Below are 17500 nucleotides of genomic sequence, written 5' to 3' on the forward strand. Positions count from 1 at the left end.
GTCCCTAGTTCGAGTCCCGCTCTGGCTAGCTACTTGCTGGATTTGTTCTTGGTCATCCCGAGTTCAAATCCTCAGCCACGCCTGGGGATAGCCAACTAGTTGCCTCCTGCAAGTTGGGGTTTTTAATCCTGTTATGTTGTATTTGAATTATTTGTTTCTAAGTATTTGAGTGGAGCGCCTGTAAACTAGCTGGATAAACTAAGTGCACTTTCCACTATAAACAAGCCTTAAACCTTAAACCTTAAACCTCAAAAAAGCCTTAACCTTGGGAAAAGCAAATTGGTTCAAATGATTGGAAGGTTTGAAAAATCAGGGATAAAATTACACTGTTTGACTGGTGAAGGGAAGTTAGGTTTTGTTCAAATTATCAGGAATTTTAAAAAACCGAGGGCTTGAGAAGTTAAGATTCTTCTGTTCCATAATAATAGTGATTGTCCTTGTTTGTAAACTAAGGTAAATAAAAGCTCCTGCATCAAAAGGCCAGTATACAATTAAAGCATATGTTTATACCTCATATCCTTGTGGGTGTTTGGCACTTGATCCAAGGCCATTCTATACTGCTTTACAGCTTGGGGGTATTTCTTTTGCTCATAATAAATATTTCCCATATTAACTCGCAGCCGACCTGAAAGGAAGGACATGGGTTCATCAAACATATTGGTTGACAATGTACTGAACAGACTGAGAATTATTTGACATTGTTCATATGTATTATTGAAAAAAATGTGAGGTCAAGATCACTGGATATCGGCCAAGTTCTGTTTTGCATTTTTAAGGACCAAAATGAAGTCAATGTTGATAAAAACACACAAAAAGAACAAAGCCAGAATGTATCTATTAAACCATCTTGACCGAACAAGCTTAAGGTCAATAAAGGATTTATTATGAATAAATTATAAGGCCAAAAGGAGAACTTGGGAGATCAGCATGGAAAATCCTGAGCAGGCAAGAAAGGCCTATCTTGCCTGCTCAGGTAGTCAAGCAGAACAGAGGAATATTAAACTACATCTTGCCCGCTCATGGACTCACACCTATAATAAACTACAATGTTTCACTTTTAACCCAAGCATCACAAAGTAGGCAACGCACACTGCAACACTCTGCTATAAAATATTACAAAATAATACAAAATTAGGCTTACCTGCATTGCTAAACATCTTATTTTTGACAATGACCTGGTAAGTGTTTAGTGCCTCAGCATACATTTTATTAGCATGGTATTGATTGGCCAGGTTGAATAACACCTAGTACATAAAAAAATGGCAGGAGAGATATCATGTTTAAATAACAGAGGTAAGCAAATGTACTGTGCTTTGTAGACAAGTCTTTAAAATTTTCATCCATCTGTTCTCTATGTAGAACATGAATTATTACTGGATAATTAAACTATCACACATGTATTTGAGCAGCATTGAATTTCCAACTGCATCTCACAAAATTAATGTGAAAAGACAAAAAATGTCATTGAATTAGCTTGTCTCAGTCACACAATGAAAACAGGGGCAGATCAGAAAATTCAGAAATAGGGGAGCAGAACACTTGCCAGCTATACGGATACTGAATGTATTTATTTTGAAAAGAATTCTTTTTTCAAATCTTACATAATTTCACAGAAGGGGAGGTGGGGAGTGTGTTCCCCTTCGACCACGCCTAAATCCACCCATGGATAAGTTCTTATTAAAGGAGGGGTGTCTTAGTTTCAGCTCCAAGTGACTTTTTATTAACTGCTATATTCTCATTGCAATTTTCCCTGTACATCTTTGCTCAAGAAACATTTTAGGAAGAATTTGATACCACACGTACATACACACTAACTCAGGGCCATATTTCTCACACCTCTTCAACAGGCATTCTGCAAACCTTCCCTTGAAAACATTTCCAAGAGTAAAGGAAATGAAATTTAGTTATGTCAAGAATGCTCAAAAAAGCATCATTTAATGAAAACAGTGGACACATGGTAGTACAGCCTACTTACTGAGTAAGTTAAGTCAAGGTTGATCTGATCACCAAGCGATGTCTGCTCCCGCTGTCGACACAGAGCACGCTCTTTCCTACCTGCCTCTTTGGCTTTTTCAAGTGCCTTTAGACATAAAACAAAATTAAAAATAAAAGTCAAAAGGATGGAAATACTAGCCGTCAGCACTTGAAGATTTAAAAAAAATTACTAAAATAAAAAAGGAAAACTGATTACTGACAAATGTATGTTGAACAACTGGTAATAATTCTCACTAAACCATAAAAGAACTATTTCTGAAAATTAAGGGCTGTCTCAGAACAACTCAGGAGAGAAAATAAAACTGATTTATACTGAGTATCTTTTGACACAGTCTGGTTTGTTGTAGAGAAGTACACTATAGCTTACCAATGGGAATTCTCCTCTGTCATTAGCAAAACAGCTTTCCTCTATCAGTTCATTAACTTTCTTTTCCATTTGCTTGACTTTCTCTTCTGGACTGTAAATAAGAAAGAGAAAAAAGTGAAGTTAGGTGTAACAAGTTTTACTTACTGACCATAGATATGAAGCAGAAAAAAGAACTTAGAAGTTGTTTACCGTAAATGATTGATTAAGCGCTGCAGCACTTATTTCATTTTCCCTGTTATAGGTGCAGCACTAATGCAAGAGTGGCGCTTATTCGAGAGTGGCACTTATTTCAACTACGGGTAAAACACTGAGGGGAATATAGAGAGAATTAAGTGAGGCGCGTACCACAATAGACGCCAAAATTCTTGGGACAATTAACACAATCTGCCTTAACCTCTCAACCGTTCTCTCTCTCATCCCCAAGCAATGTTGTAGTTTGTGCATCCCTGTACACTTTACCTGTACCTGTCCTAAAAGTGTTTGTTCATCCCAACATTGTTTGGAGAGGGGAGGGGATTGTTATTTTGGAGTTTTCGTTACATTACAAGTTAAATAAACTGAAAAAATATACTAGAAAAAAATGGTGACAGGGAAGCCTGAATTAGAAGCCTGGGACTTATACAGGGTCCAGGTTCCCCCTTGATTAGTTCACAGTGGCTCAATACAGTTGACATAACATTAGAAGAAAGAATATGCGATTTTACAAAATAAACTACTGACAGCATAAACTAAGATACAAGAAAAAAGGATACAATGTAGAAATCATAGGAAACTAAGGGATTGGGAACTAAAAGGGTTATTACTTTGAAAGAACAATATTTACATCATCATTCTTTCATTCTGAGAACATGATGCAAGAGTTTACCTTTCTTCACCCTTTCCTTCAAGAGGTGGGGCAGGTAGACGTGCCTGATTAAAGGGATCAAACTGACCACTTCCAGTCATAGTATTTCCTGTTAAAATGCAAAGAAATTATAACAATAACAATGCTTAAGACTCAAGTGCATCATGAACATGTAAACAGATAAACACATCCAAATTTTATAATCTTTATGAATGAAAGAGTTTTTTTATCTCTTCTGAAGAATGTGCCAACCTTTTAAAACAAACTGTAGGGTAATAGAAGAATAAACAAATAGGCCATTTTCAATATTTTGTTTGTTTGTCCTCTAAGACTCACTATCATGCTGAATTTTAATATATCAAAATTGGTCTACTGTCTCAATGTTACACCTCACTTACAATCCAAGTCCAAAAAACTTGGAATGTCACTTCTTTTGGAGGCATGCACAGTACAGTCCCCTTGCCCCTGTGAAGTGTTGTTAAAAAGTGCAGTTTGGGAAAGCTTCAACAATTTTTAACTTTGTGAAGGGGGAGGTGGGGGAAATGGACTAAGTGCTCAAACTATTTTGCTCAGGGTTGCAGGAACTAGCAAAGCAAAACAATAGCTAGTAAGGACTTACTCAGTCTGAGTGAGTTATACAATCTCTGAATCTATTTTACAGTGAACAAATTACCACAGCACAAAAAATAGTATTGAAAACTCATGCATCTGGTCAAAGAAATATTAGGTCTGTTTTAGTTCCAGCAACAACAAACAAGGTAAAATATTGCTTTAACTTTAACTTTTGTTAACAAAATTATACTTCTATTATAACTGTAACTCAGAAAGTAATGAATTCCTTACTTTCTGATGATGCATAACCAACTCCACGAATTGCTGTCATAGGGCGGGCTGTTCCTGTATCCTAACAACAACAAGGACACTACGGCATTTACAATAAGGTAGACTGAACAACCATATTAATAATGAAGAAGCATTTTGCAGGTGTGCATAAAATAATATTGGAATGGCTTTAGAATAATTCGATCACACTGTATACCAGATCACAAAACAGTATTACAGAGTATTATGTACTAGATAACAAAAAAAATCAATTTCTTACCGCAATCCCAGTTGTAGGTCGACCCATAGAAGATCCTGGTACTTTGCCACGCTAAACATGCACATGAAAAAAAGTAATGAATTGTTACCAATAACACCAATCAGGTCTAGCCAACTGATTTTTGAAGTATAGAGAAAAATGAAAAATTAGACAGGAATCACACTTTCTTAAATACATGTAGCCAAGCAAAATTCCTGGCCCCTAGCTCTCAAAGAAAGCCTCGGATATTGGAAGCCTTTACACTAGAACAGCAAACTTGGGGGTGTCATTTTTATATAGGACATTACAAGTAAATTTGTCTTGCTTATTAACCCTTTAAACAAGTACATGTACACATCAAAGTGATGTGTGACTGTTTTAGGCTAATATCTTGGGGACTGAAATACACACATACCCCAGCTGATGTTGTTATCTTCATCCCTGTTTTCTGTAATAAACACGAAGCACAGCAACAGTTGAGACATTGTGTTAAAATTATAAAAGGATTATGAACAAATTTTTATCAAGAAAAATTAAACTGAAGGATGCTATTCAAAGTTTTGGTGTTTCGAACATCATTATCAAGAATGAAAACCATTCAGTGGAACTTAAAGTTCTTAAAAGAGTTGAAGTTTCAATAAACTAGATTGATTGTCCACATGAAAGAAAAAAAAAACAAACCTATGTAACAAAACAAATAAAGGACATATAAACTGTCCAATAAAAAATGAAATTATTATTAGGACTGATTAATACACAAGTACAGGTGTAGTCAATCAGATTTTAGAATTTGTTACACAGGTACCTGTACTTTTTTAATATTTCACAGGTATTAGATGTTCAACTTTAAAGCAATGGATAATATATAGATTTAGCCAGGGCTAAAAGCGAGGCTCCCATTAATAAATTTATAATTTAAATTAAACAATAAACTTGTATTCGAATTCCACAATTCAGTTAACTTTAGAGCACATTTATGTGACTTTTGAGGGAAAGGCTACCTGATTTTAGAGAAAAATAATTTGCAAACAGCCCAAGAGTGAACCAAATCTTACATCGAGTTGATAGCCTCATATGTACACCCAAAAACTGGTAATCATCGTCGATCACATTTAAGAGCCATAATGGCTCTTGATCACCGTAGATTAATTAGTGGAAAAAAATATCAGGCCAACTTTTTGGCGTTCGACAAGTTTACTTTGCAAAATCTTGTCAACAAATCTGGGTGCGTGTAAACCAACCTTTTATACCATTTATACATCACATCTGAGGTGAAACAGTAGTATGAGGCACTGTTTTTATCATACCGGCAGACCTCGGACAGAAAGCAGTATTTCACAATACAAATTGCACTCATTCAATATTCATAAACTGTTAAAAAAATTTCCAAAATCACCTATACGGCCATCCGGTTCTCACTTTCGTAGTGCGAGCTGTGGCGAGCGTTTGAATGAACATTAACAGAGTTACGGTCCAACATTATAAAGAATCTAATCTTTTTTTTTTTGTTTTGTTTAATGGTTTATTAACGCGCGGCATTTTGAGTACTCCTGCAAGCGATGTTCACTGAACGACTGAAAACAATCGGCACAGCGATTAAAATTACAAGAGAGACTACTAACAATCAATAAAAGAAATATAATTCGGTGTAACATATACAGAAACCACAATTTTCATTCAGGAAGACAATTAAAGTATCCCTAAAAATCCTGAGTCTTCAAGCTTCAAGCTTAAGTTTATGTTTTAAGCCGGCTTCCCGGTGTTTGCTTTTTTCAAAGACGAACTCGAGGCAAGAAAATCGCTCAAAGCTTTCTTTTCCGGCCAGAATTATAACTAAATATTCTTTGGAACGTTTTCTTTCTATTTGCGGTAAGGAAACTGTCTAAAGGCTTTTTAAAGTTCTGTAAGCTTATCAAATCTGACACTCGGTCAGATCATTGTCTCAAATCTTACAAACGTGCATAAACTAAATGACCGCATAAACTCCGCTCGACTTCATTAAATTAGATCCAAAAAAACAAACATCAAATACAATAATTTCTCTGGCTTACCATTCGAGATGCAACTCCTGAAAGGTATCAAGAAAAGCCAGTATCGCTTCAGACTTTGCAATCCTCTTACGCATCAAGCAAGGTGAAAACGAAAACGATGCCATCCGAAATCGGATTTCCGACTTTGACAAGCGACGCATTCCTCAACCAAAAACCCAATAAACAAACTAGCCATGAATAACAGAGGACTCCTGATAGCAGCTGAATTTCATTTTGCACATCCAGTGGAAAAAGACAGTTAAAAACATCACAAGTTGACACAAAACTCTGTCAGCTTCAGCTGTCAAAGTAAACAAGATTCAAGATGCTGCATAAATTTTCCGCATGAACTCACCTGTCAAATTTTGACCAATCAGAGCATAAAAATTGGACGTAGAGCGTGACCAACGCGTGACCATGGTGAGAAAAGTCAAAAGCAACTGTCTTCCCTGCCTGTAACAGCTGGCTGAATTTTCGCGTCCGAGGTCAGTTTGCAATCAAAATTTTAATTGTGTAGCACATAAACACAACATATTTCATATGAATTTAGAAAAAACTTGAACTTGAGCCTGCGATCACTTGAAAACTAGTAACTTGTCAGCGGATAACTTCAAAAAATACGTGACCTCGATAGGTCGACACCTGAGCCCGCGATACGGTCAAGTGATACTGGTCAGCGGGTACCCTGTTTTGACAGCTGTCAATTGATCAAAACATTGATGTCCAATATGTGTGCATTATCAGTTTAACTAGTAAAAGTATGAGATTGAACATTGTTCGCGATCTAGTAAAACAATTAACTGGTCAGCGGACAGCTTCCAAATAAATCACGTCACCTCGATGAGTTGACACATGAGCCCGCGATATGGTCATGGGATACTGGTCAGTGGCTATCCTGTTTTGACAGCTGTCAATTGACCCTAGTGTGAATGTCCTAAAATCCTATATTAAAGATGTGGACTTGCCAAGACACGCCTGAGACACCCCTCCCTTCCTTTTGATAGTCTCCCCTACCCCACCCGTACAATCTGTAGACGCGTACGTACGTATGTACGTACGTACGTACGTACGTACGCTCGGTCAATCACGTGACAACCAAACGAAAAGAGGTTGACCATATTCCATGAGTATGGGGCTCTGTCCCACGCGCGCTTCGCGCGCGCGGGAGCCCCGCTATAAAATGTACAAGTAAAATTTTAGGTTGGAATCCATCAGGAAATTGATTAACTCTATTTTTCATTCAGGACAAAAACCTTGTACCAGAATATTTTAAGCCATATTTCATTCTTTTTTACACTTTTCAAGGGCTATAAATGAGATAAGTTTTATGCTTATGTTTTATAAGCTTTCTCAGGCTCCCATAAGAACTGTTCTTTGGAGTTATTTCATACAACTTGTTACACTTGTAACCCTTGAAAAGTGTAAAAATTTAAAAAGAATGCAGTGTGATTGAAATTATTCTGGAACAGGGTTTTTGTAAACTGAAAATAAAAATTACTCTATTTCAGTCTTAACACCTACCACACCAGGTCTCTGCCCATGACTTGTTTTTAGAGCTTGTTGAAATTCTTCATCCTCCTCAAGGTTCTAAGAAATTTATTAGCAACATTTGTCAAGTTAGAAACCATTAAACACTAACATTTACACAGCATGTATGCAATTGAAGGCATTAATTGCATAATATGATAGATTTCACCTTCTGAGAATCTAATCACAGCTATAAATTTTTTATATTTTACATCAACATGTACATATATTGTTGCAATTGATTAATAATAAAATGAATTTTACAGTTTTCAATGAAAAGAGAGGGGGAATAATATAACATTGTTCACTGTGTTAAAAGAGTAAGGGAAGTAAAAATCAGAGTTTCTGACAGGAGTTTAACCAAGGGTTGTCACCAAGATTTGAAGGTGCTGGGTAAATACAACAAGTAGGTGGGGAATCAAACAGCTAGGGATTTCTTTTGGTTCTATTTTTCTTCTGTTTTCTAATGAAAGTAGCCGGGGTCCATGTTCATAGAAGCCAGGGGAAATTAAATTCCCAGCCCCCGGCGTTAATAACAGTCCTGTTAACCAGAACAAAAATACTGAGAGTGACTCCAACGTTTTCTTTTTTTCCCTGTGTCATAGCAATAGAACCCTGATACAATTGTGCAGTTAATCTACAAAATATATCATTTCAACAGATGTTTGGTAAACAAATGTTCTATGTTCCAAACTATCCTGTCACATAGTGTGACATTCTTCCATTTGAGTCTAAATTACATGTATGGACATTGTAGTACAATGAAACCCGTATAAGCAAACCTCTATGAAGCTGTCACCCTCTCTTAGACTCTTAGTAGTCACTCATGCAGACACTTTATACAAAGTTCTTGAAATCATATCCAAAAATTACTGTAAAAGTTACCTGTTTTTAGCAGTCAACACTATTAAATGCTTAAGGCCTTGTAGTACTACCTACGAGAGTAATTTGACTAACAACAGACAACTGTAAACTTAACTGTGACAATAGACGGATCGAAACGCACCAATTACTGATTACGAGTCTTCATAGCCAATAACATCATGGCTTAACTGACAGACGACCAATAACATCGCGACGTAATTGACCAATCAGATCAGTAACCAGAGTATAATAACATCGACTGATGTGATACAACTCACTTTGACTCTGAAGATGACTACCACACAGGTTGTCGAAACGTCAGTCACTGTCAACTTAACAACAGTCCTATTCAGGACTACGTTCACTCCCACATTCCAACTCAGCCTACTTTTGAAATGACTTCTGGGTTCAAAACTTTCAAACATTACTTTTAATTCTCTTTACCTCTATTAAACGATCGATATGACAAGATGAACCATGAGAAGAAGAGAAGAAGAGGTGGACACTTTAATTTGAAGTCAATTTGTTGTGGGATAGATATTTCATGATCACTATTTCACTACTTTTATTTTCTTGAATAACTCGTAGGTTTTTTAAACCTGCATTAAACAGTGAACCTTCATTGAGGGGTCAGTTAGCCATTCCTCACAAATGACGACTTGGTACATGCAGTATATGCAGCTAGATGTACATACATGTAGTCTTTAATTTTTTTTAGTACTGAAATCTAATCTACAGTAGGAAAAACTTCCCTCGTTAATTTTAGTTCTATAAAGACAGGAAAAGAAAAATCGATCAAATTCAAGCTCTTCCTAATATAAGCTGAAAACAACATAAGCTTTAAAGCCTATGTTGTTTTCAGCTGAATCATCGATCGATGTGCACAAAAAATCATGCATGCGAACGTCTGATCTCACCTCGGTGTCAAAAGCTGGATTGTACTCATTAAAGCCACTGTAAAGATCATCTTCATCCTCCCCAACGAGATGGACTGACTGCAGCATCCTGTCAGCTTCTGCTTCGAAATTAATTTTTTTCACCTAAGAGCAAAGATTACTTTGGTATCCATCAACAAATATGGCCGCCCTCGACAACATTCTCGTCCCAGAGCCACTCGGCTAAAAACGTCATGTCCATGCTAAAACGCATGCGTAAATTTCCCGCGCAGATTTTCAAAATGGCGGCAGTTCGTCGGTTGCTAGAATCTCGACATGTCTACACACAAAATGAATGGCTTGAGGCATGCATAAGCTTTGTCAAGGAAGATAACGAGGTTTGAATTCGTCTTCTTCATTACTTTTGGAGTTTAACCACTTAATATATTGTCTAAACTGCAATGAATCGATCACAGGAGAGACAGCTGACATCTACCCAACTGAACGAACTGGTATATGAGCAGTGGCTGATGGCTGAAATTCAAGAATCTAGTCTTCCTCGCTTACCTGAGGGGCTCGGTAATACGGATATCTGCAAACTAGAGGGATATTTCAACCTACAGGTCTCTATTTGCATTTACGTTAGTCCAATAGGCCATTTTACAGTTGTGGGCTTGGTGTCCAAGCCTTTGAGTGAACGTGAGGCCGGGGTTGACCTTGTTTTGATATAAACGTCCTTCCTTTTCTAATGGAAATTTTGCTTAAAAAATACTCGTTATCATAACAACAACAATTTTTGCATAATAAAGCAAGAAGGGTTGTATCAAAACAAGGTCAACTCCAGCCTCGTTTGCAACTGTAACTGTAAAAAGGGCTATTATTGTGTTTATGCTCTCTCGTCTAATGTACGTATGATAAGTACCAGTCAATTCCCTCGTTCCGAGACATAGAGTGGACATACATACAAAGTCTCAATAGGCCATTTTACAGTTACGTATGGAACAAGGCTGGATTTGACCTTTTTTTGATACAAACCTTCCTGCTTTATGATGTAAATCAAGTTATTCTTACGCCAACTAGTATTTTTCATGGACAATTTCCATAACAAAGAAAAGGAGGTTTGTATCAAAACAAGGTCACTATCAGCCTCACATTCACTCGAAGGCTAGGGTGCTAAGTCCACAACTGTCAAATGGTCTGTTCCAAAACTGCCTTTCCCCCACCCCCCAACCCTTGTCATACCCTGGACATTTGACTGAAGTTTTGCTCTGCACTTGACCCAAGTGAGGCTTGCCTGGTCAGGTATTTAACTTTCATGTCGAAACACTGATCAGCATCGCAAGCAAAAGGATTTCATAATTCTTTCATTGTGCACGTGCGTCGGGTTCACAGGTCACTGCTCCAATGTTCATTGCACCATCTTGTTATGGGCATTTGAGAGCCTCTGAAAAATCTCATGCTTCAATTTAGAAGCACTAGCCCATAGGGCATTGACCATCTAAACTGCCAAATTTTGACCCAAATTTTTCTGAAGTCAAATGCCCAGGAGGAAGGGCATGGGTGGTTTTGGAATTGACTGGGACATAAAAGCAGGCTTTGGGGTGTGTTGGGTAGGGCCTGAACAATCGATGAACTGAATGATCGATGACAATCGGTATCAATAACTGATATAGATTATATATTAATTAGTAATCAATTGATATTGTTAGTCAATGTTTTTTTGTGATTATTGAGTGTCATTGGTTATCAATTTCATCAGTAATCAGTGGGAATTGATCAATAAATAACATCAATTTTCATTGATTATGTTTATCACTGATTACTAATACAGTACACATTTTGATGACATTACAAGCATCTCTGGCTTAATTGCACTATGATTCCTGGAACAAGATTTTTACTTTTCTAAAAACCAGACTACTACTTTTAATGTCTGCCAAACTTGAAATTATATTAATCTGAGGTTACTCTAAACCACTCTTGGAAATTACACATAGTAAACTTGTTTTCTTATCTGTATTGTAGATCAATTCTATACTGAATGTTGGAGAGTCAGCTTATTCTCAGATTCAAAAAATGAAAGGTCAGGATGACCCAGAAGATCTAAACTGGAAAAGAAATGTAATGTTTTTTATTATTATTGTTATTATTTTTTCATGTAACTGGTATATCATATAATTTTATTCACACTTTCTGTCATTTTCTCAAGTAGATCATAACTCATTTTATGATAACTTATTAATCTCTCAGTGACTGATTGGTCAAGGGCTATGTTTGATAAGAGTACAGACCCTGATATGATGTGATGGTGGCACAGTTTATTTTTCTCTTTCTCGTGCACCAAATTTTCTCCAGAAACTTTAATGGAAATGGACATGAAAACTGCCATTCAACAATAATTTTCCACGTTCTGTACTCTTATCGACCATAGAAATGACATCAAAATGTTCAAAACTTTGCAGTGAAACCACTCGCCCACAGCTTGTGTTTCCACTTGAGTTTTGAACATTTCCATGCCAGTGCTACTTGGTTCCCCTGTACTTGCCAGTCACTCTTGGGATGGACACCCAGTTGGCTGGTAAAGCACCAGTAGAGTATATGCTGGCCCCGAAGGCATGTGTTCATGTGAAGGCAATGTTGTTAATTTAATTGCCTTTATTTTTCTTGGGCTGGTTTGCTATTTTGTTGTTGTTGTCCTTTTAGTTTTATAATACTTAATAGTTCACTCAAGAGGAGAATTTTATAAAGGTTTTGGAGAAGTCCCATAGAGATTACCCTGTGAGCTGCAGACGTATTTGCGGTCGTCGCTTCTCCCACCTCAGGGGGTGAAACTAGAGCCGAAAAAACAGGATGCTCTCAGGCTAGATAGAGATGTCTATTTCCGCTTTTAGGGATTCCTGTTGCTAAGCTTAGCTCTTAGACAGTTGGGAAAATCCCCCCTAAACGACTGCCCTGTTGATTCTCCAGACCCAAAGTGCTGAAACAACCAGTAACTCTTGGACCAACCATTTGCCCCTCCCCACTATTAAAGGACTTCAGCCTGTAATAGACAGAATTAACAACCTCACCTTATACATGCAACCTACATTTACTTTTGACTATATCATATAATGCAAGGATGCAATATAAAGTGGATATTTTTCTTTATTTTCAGCCTTCAGAGCCAAAGATCAAGTCTAGTAGGATGCTAATTCTTGAACTGACAGATGGAACACAGACTGTATTTGGCATGGAATACCAACTGATTCCAGCTCTCAAAGTTAGCACACCTCCGGGAACAAAGGTTGTTAATTTAGTCGACATGCATTTTTCTAGGGCTGGTCTGCTAATTCTTTGTTTCAGTTAAACAATATTATAGTTCAAGTGTACAAATTGCCATGTTCAGAGTAGCTGGGTTAAATTCCCAGCCCCCAACCCTTAATGACAGCCTGATTACCATTTACTGCTTTTCTCAGATACAAGTGAGTGGAAACATACCTTGCCGTCTGGGAGCATTGTTACTTACAGCTAGCAATGTTAGAGTTTTAGGTGGCAGTGTGCAGATGTTGGAAGGAAACTCTTATTGGAATGTCCTTCATCAGGCCATGTAGGTTGTTTCTGAATAAATAGTATAATTATTCTGATTATTTGCCTATGTTTTTTATTAATTTTGTTAAGATTTTGAAAATTAACCAGTCATAATTCATTATGATTTCCAAGTGCACAGTCAGAGCTTTTTTGAATAACCACATGAGGTTGCTTGTTTAGATAAAATTTCAGCAATGAGGAAGAATTTTGAGGTCTGCACTTTTTCAAATTTTTTGTTCAACATACACCCACCTCACACCTAAAACTTTTTTCATTCACTTGTGGCACAGATTAAATTTCATAAGTGTTACAGGTTCTCTAAAACTCTATTTTTCTCTCATAGAGGGCAAGACCCACCTGAACAGCCTGGTATGATAAAAACAGAAAGCATAGACAATGAGGAGTTCACTCTTAATTCAGTAAACACGGAAAATAGTACAGCTGGAGATTTCATTAATAATAATCAGAGGCCACTTGTTAAGACAGAGACCCATCCAACAAATTCTTCCTCTGTGGAACCCACTAGCAATGATCAGAGGAACAACAGAAGAAATGTTTCTGAATGTGGAGGGAGATCAGTTATTAAACAAAAAAGACAAAATGAAAGTAGGACGGTCAATAGTACTGTGTCTGCAAATTCCCGCAGTAATATTAAAGTGGAAGATGTGAGCAATCAAGATTTCTTTGATGATGATGATGACATAATTGCTGCCATCGCAGATGAAGATTATTTTGGCGTTGATGAAGACTTTGATATGGAACAGATAGATCAGTTAGAGTTGGGACTGCAAAGTGCAAACAACACTGTTACAGCAAAAAGGAAACCAAATGCTAGCACGAGAAATGTTCAAAATGTCGATGTGGAGATGTTGTGTGATGGTGATGAAATTTTTGAGGATGATTTTGTTCCAAATGAATTGCTTATGGAGGATGAAGAATATATGGAAATAAAACCTCTTCAACAAAGAATTGGAATGTTGCATCAATCAAAGAAAGCAAGAATAACTTCCCTTGAATCGAGCAGTTATGTTAGGAATTCAAGTTCTTCAGATTCTTCTTATCATAGAGTAGAAGCAAATAGAAATTCTTTGCGATCAAATGATGTTTACTCTGTCAAGACAGAAACAAACTATCCTATTTGTCATGATGTGATAAACACAGAGCCTTTGTCCTCAACAAAAGCAAAAGGCATAATTGCAAAACCCTCTGAGGTCTCAAAAAAGGCATCACCATTTCAAGTGAAGAGGGGTATTGACTCCACAATCATCACTGACACCGTTCCCCATGGTAGTCACCCATTTCATATGCTTGATGATGAATCAAAGCATTTTGAAGTACAAGGTAAGTAAATGGTACAAAGCACATTCAACGTTACATTGCTACAGGTGTTCTTGTCAATAAGACATTTTAAATCCAGTTTGGTCAGAAATTTATCAAACAGAAATCACTTTCTACATTAAGCCACCGGCACCCCTCTTTGATTCTTATATTAGCTTCGTTAGCATCCCCTCAATTGCTTTAGATTCTTTATTATTATCATTATTTTTATTATCTTTATCATTAGCATTATCATTATTGTTATTATTATTATTGTTTTTGTTGCTGTTGTTGTTGTTGTTGTTGTTGTTGTTGTTGTTGACTATTCTTTATGCAAACTATACTTAACTTGTAGATTTGGAATATAATCCACCTCCCTTTGAGTACCTATCAAATGTTTTGAAAAGATGTCCAGTCAAAGAACAACTGATTGTTAGAGTCAAGGTTGGTGTTTTTACATCGTGGATTACTAGCCTACAGTCAGGTTTCCTTTTTTTGTAGGTTTGGTCTGAATTTAATCCTATCTAGCTTGTAGTGCATCTTATTTATTTTTGTTTCAAATTTTGTCCCTGCAATTTGAAGATGCTAAATGACCATTTACTTCTAGGGGTGAGGGGAAGGTAAAACACTTTGTCTGATTTGTCTGCAAGGGGCTGCATTCATTTTGAGGTGTAAAGGAAGTCTTAAACTGCATGATTCCTTCCACTTCCTCCCGTCAGGGGATTGCCCAAGTCCCAAAACCACAAACCCTGAAAGGAATTTGCCAGTGCTGGTTTTGTTTACCCTCTGCCCAAACTGTGACCCAACCAGTTAAAGCTATGCTTTTCCTTTTATGATAGGCTCGATTTCCCCCACTGACTCTCTCAGGTCAAGTGAAGCTCATTTCCAGGACAGTCCTTTTCACCATACCATCATTATTTTCTTTTCTTAGGCTTATATTGCCACCATTGTTTCTCGTTCCAAACCAATGTCACCAAACTGGAATGTCACTGTGAAACTGAATGATGGAACAAATACTGTGGATGCTGATCTCAGTGACAAGGTTAAAAAACAAGATGTTTTACAATTATTGAAAAAATGAGTTAAAACAAAAAATAATAGCTTGAAAAGGTTTTGTGGTGTGAATTTTTCTTTGATCCATAATTACGTGTTTCTGAACCTAATACCAGTTTTGAGACCTCTTTAAGGCAGAGAGAATAAAAATCAATTAAAACTAGCTATAAAGTTTTACAACTAAAAAATCCTGGATTTTATAGGCAGGGAAAGATTCTTCACGTGGCATTTGAGAAGTGCATGAATTTTGCTGGAATGGACATTGGAGAGATCATACATGACATAAAGGCCTTTAAAAAGTATTTCACTGATTTTCACGTAGCTAAAGTGTTGTAGGTTATTATATTGGTAATTATTGTATCTTCAGGTCCTTTCTGAGTTGATGGAATTTCCAGTGGATGAATATCGGGTAAGTAGGCCTTGACCCTTTAAGACCTAAGAGTGATCAACATCAATTTTCTGCTAACAAAATCAGAACATTAGCAAGGGAAAGGTCATGAGAATTAGAAATGGTAATAGGACTGAGTGGAGCACAATTCAGGGAGTAATCGGGCGAGTAATTTCAAATCAATAATCGATTTGAAATTACGAGCCCGAGGAAAATACGAGCAATGCATGGGCAAACTAAATGTCCGCTCGTATTATATGCTAAACCATCGAACAAGAGGTTTATTATTCCACTACAAAAAATGTTGTTATTTTTTTGGTAAGAGTATTCAGAAATATCCTGATTCCGTCTGTGAGAACGACGTTAACAATGAGCAAAATGTTCGCGCGTAGTAGTATATGTAGTATATGCCAAACCACTGAATGAGAGTTTAATTATTCTACTGCAAAAAAAAAATGTTATTTTGACTTCCATTTTGTGGTAGGAGTATCCAAAACATCCTACAGTTCAGGCATAGCTGCTCCTTTTGCACCCACCGGTATTCGCCCAGTTGTAAACCGGTTAAACCAGGACACTACAGTGAATTACGGCCTCGTATTTTGCGCGTTCTCTTGACCTTGTAGGGTAAAGTGACATAATAGTGGAATAATAATGGGGCTTAAAGGGTGAAATGAAGTTTTGGGCAATTACGCCTTGTCGTTTCTTTAGCAGGTTTTCATAGGCAAATGATACAAGAAAAGATTAGAGAGTATCTAGAACTCACTGTAGCATCAATTTTTGTTCTCTATTACAGCGTGAAATGCAAGAAGCCATACAGACTCGCAACACAGCTCTTTGTCAAAAAGTACAGAAAGTAAGTCTACATTCAGACTCCACTAACAGAAGACATTCAATGTGAAAAGTTTATTTGTCAGTCATCTGATACAGATGTAACCTGGTTACATCAATAATATACATTCGAACTTTCCATAGCCTGCATAACAGGCGGGGAAAGCGCAGATCCCCCGTCGCGCGTGTCTGGCGCTCCTCGCGCACTTCGCGATCGCCTTTCCTCTCCTGACAAACGAAAAAAAATAACGCCCGTTATGCAGGCTAACTTTCTTAAGTGGCCACCTAAAATGCAAATAATTACTTTTCGCGTACAGGAAGTGATCGCCTCGAAGAATAGAATTGCGATCGTTTCGTCCGAAGGCGTTCGCCTGGACTTAGATTCCCCAGATGACATACAACACTCTACAACATGGTGAACCTACTTCTCCGAGATGTTATTTTAGTTAACCTTGGATTCAACATGTACAGTCACTGTCTTTCCATGCTTAATCCTTTTTCTCAAGCTTAAAGAACGACAAATACTCGTCGGGCGAATCGACTTAGTCTGGGCCAACTCTTATTGGGCGAGACGACCCGATACCGAAGAATCGAACCTTAGGGCGACTCTTCCTACAAGAGGTCCGAACACATCTACATTTCAGAGGAAAATTCATGGCCTGCAATTTCGATATGTGTTGTTTTATTTTGTTTCTAAAAGTACATTGCACCTCTTAGTAGTGTAGAACATATCAAGAACATGGAGATCACACCATGCCCTAAGT

The 17500-nt window shown here is 37.2% G+C and overlaps 2 protein-coding genes across 2 annotated transcripts in view; one reads left to right on the top strand and one right to left on the bottom strand.

Moving 5' to 3' along the window:
• LOC140921610 (intraflagellar transport protein 88 homolog) overlaps positions 1-9817 on the bottom strand; it is a 23138-nt gene extending 13321 nt beyond the window's left edge. The window contains exons 1-10 of the mRNA XM_073371618.1: positions 9626-9817; positions 7839-7904; positions 4703-4735; positions 4309-4359; positions 4050-4110; positions 3228-3315; positions 2363-2453; positions 1976-2080; positions 1142-1244; positions 511-625 (exon numbers count right to left, since the gene is read on the bottom strand). Of these exons, the coding sequence (XP_073227719.1) occupies positions 511-625; positions 1142-1244; positions 1976-2080; positions 2363-2453; positions 3228-3315; positions 4050-4110; positions 4309-4359; positions 4703-4735; positions 7839-7904; positions 9626-9712 (800 nt within the window). The 5' untranslated portion in view covers positions 9713-9817. The remainder of the gene's footprint in view (positions 1-510; positions 626-1141; positions 1245-1975; positions 2081-2362; positions 2454-3227; positions 3316-4049; positions 4111-4308; positions 4360-4702; positions 4736-7838; positions 7905-9625) is intronic.
• The window catches only part of LOC140921698 (recQ-mediated genome instability protein 1-like), an 8692-nt gene continuing 948 nt past the window's right edge, over positions 9757-17500 (top strand). The window contains exons 1-10 of the mRNA XM_073371712.1: positions 9757-9981; positions 10060-10206; positions 11609-11704; positions 12738-12866; positions 13039-13169; positions 13494-14491; positions 14823-14911; positions 15399-15509; positions 15888-15929; positions 16702-16761. Coding sequence (XP_073227813.1) covers positions 9838-9981; positions 10060-10206; positions 11609-11704; positions 12738-12866; positions 13039-13169; positions 13494-14491; positions 14823-14911; positions 15399-15509; positions 15888-15929; positions 16702-16761 — 1947 coding nt within the window. The 5' untranslated portion in view covers positions 9757-9837. The remainder of the gene's footprint in view (positions 9982-10059; positions 10207-11608; positions 11705-12737; positions 12867-13038; positions 13170-13493; positions 14492-14822; positions 14912-15398; positions 15510-15887; positions 15930-16701; positions 16762-17500) is intronic.

The sequence above is a fragment of the Porites lutea genome, chromosome 1, assembly GCF_958299795.1.
Source record: "Porites lutea chromosome 1, jaPorLute2.1, whole genome shotgun sequence".
In the NCBI taxonomy this organism is placed as follows: Eukaryota; Metazoa; Cnidaria; class Anthozoa; order Scleractinia; family Poritidae; genus Porites; species Porites lutea.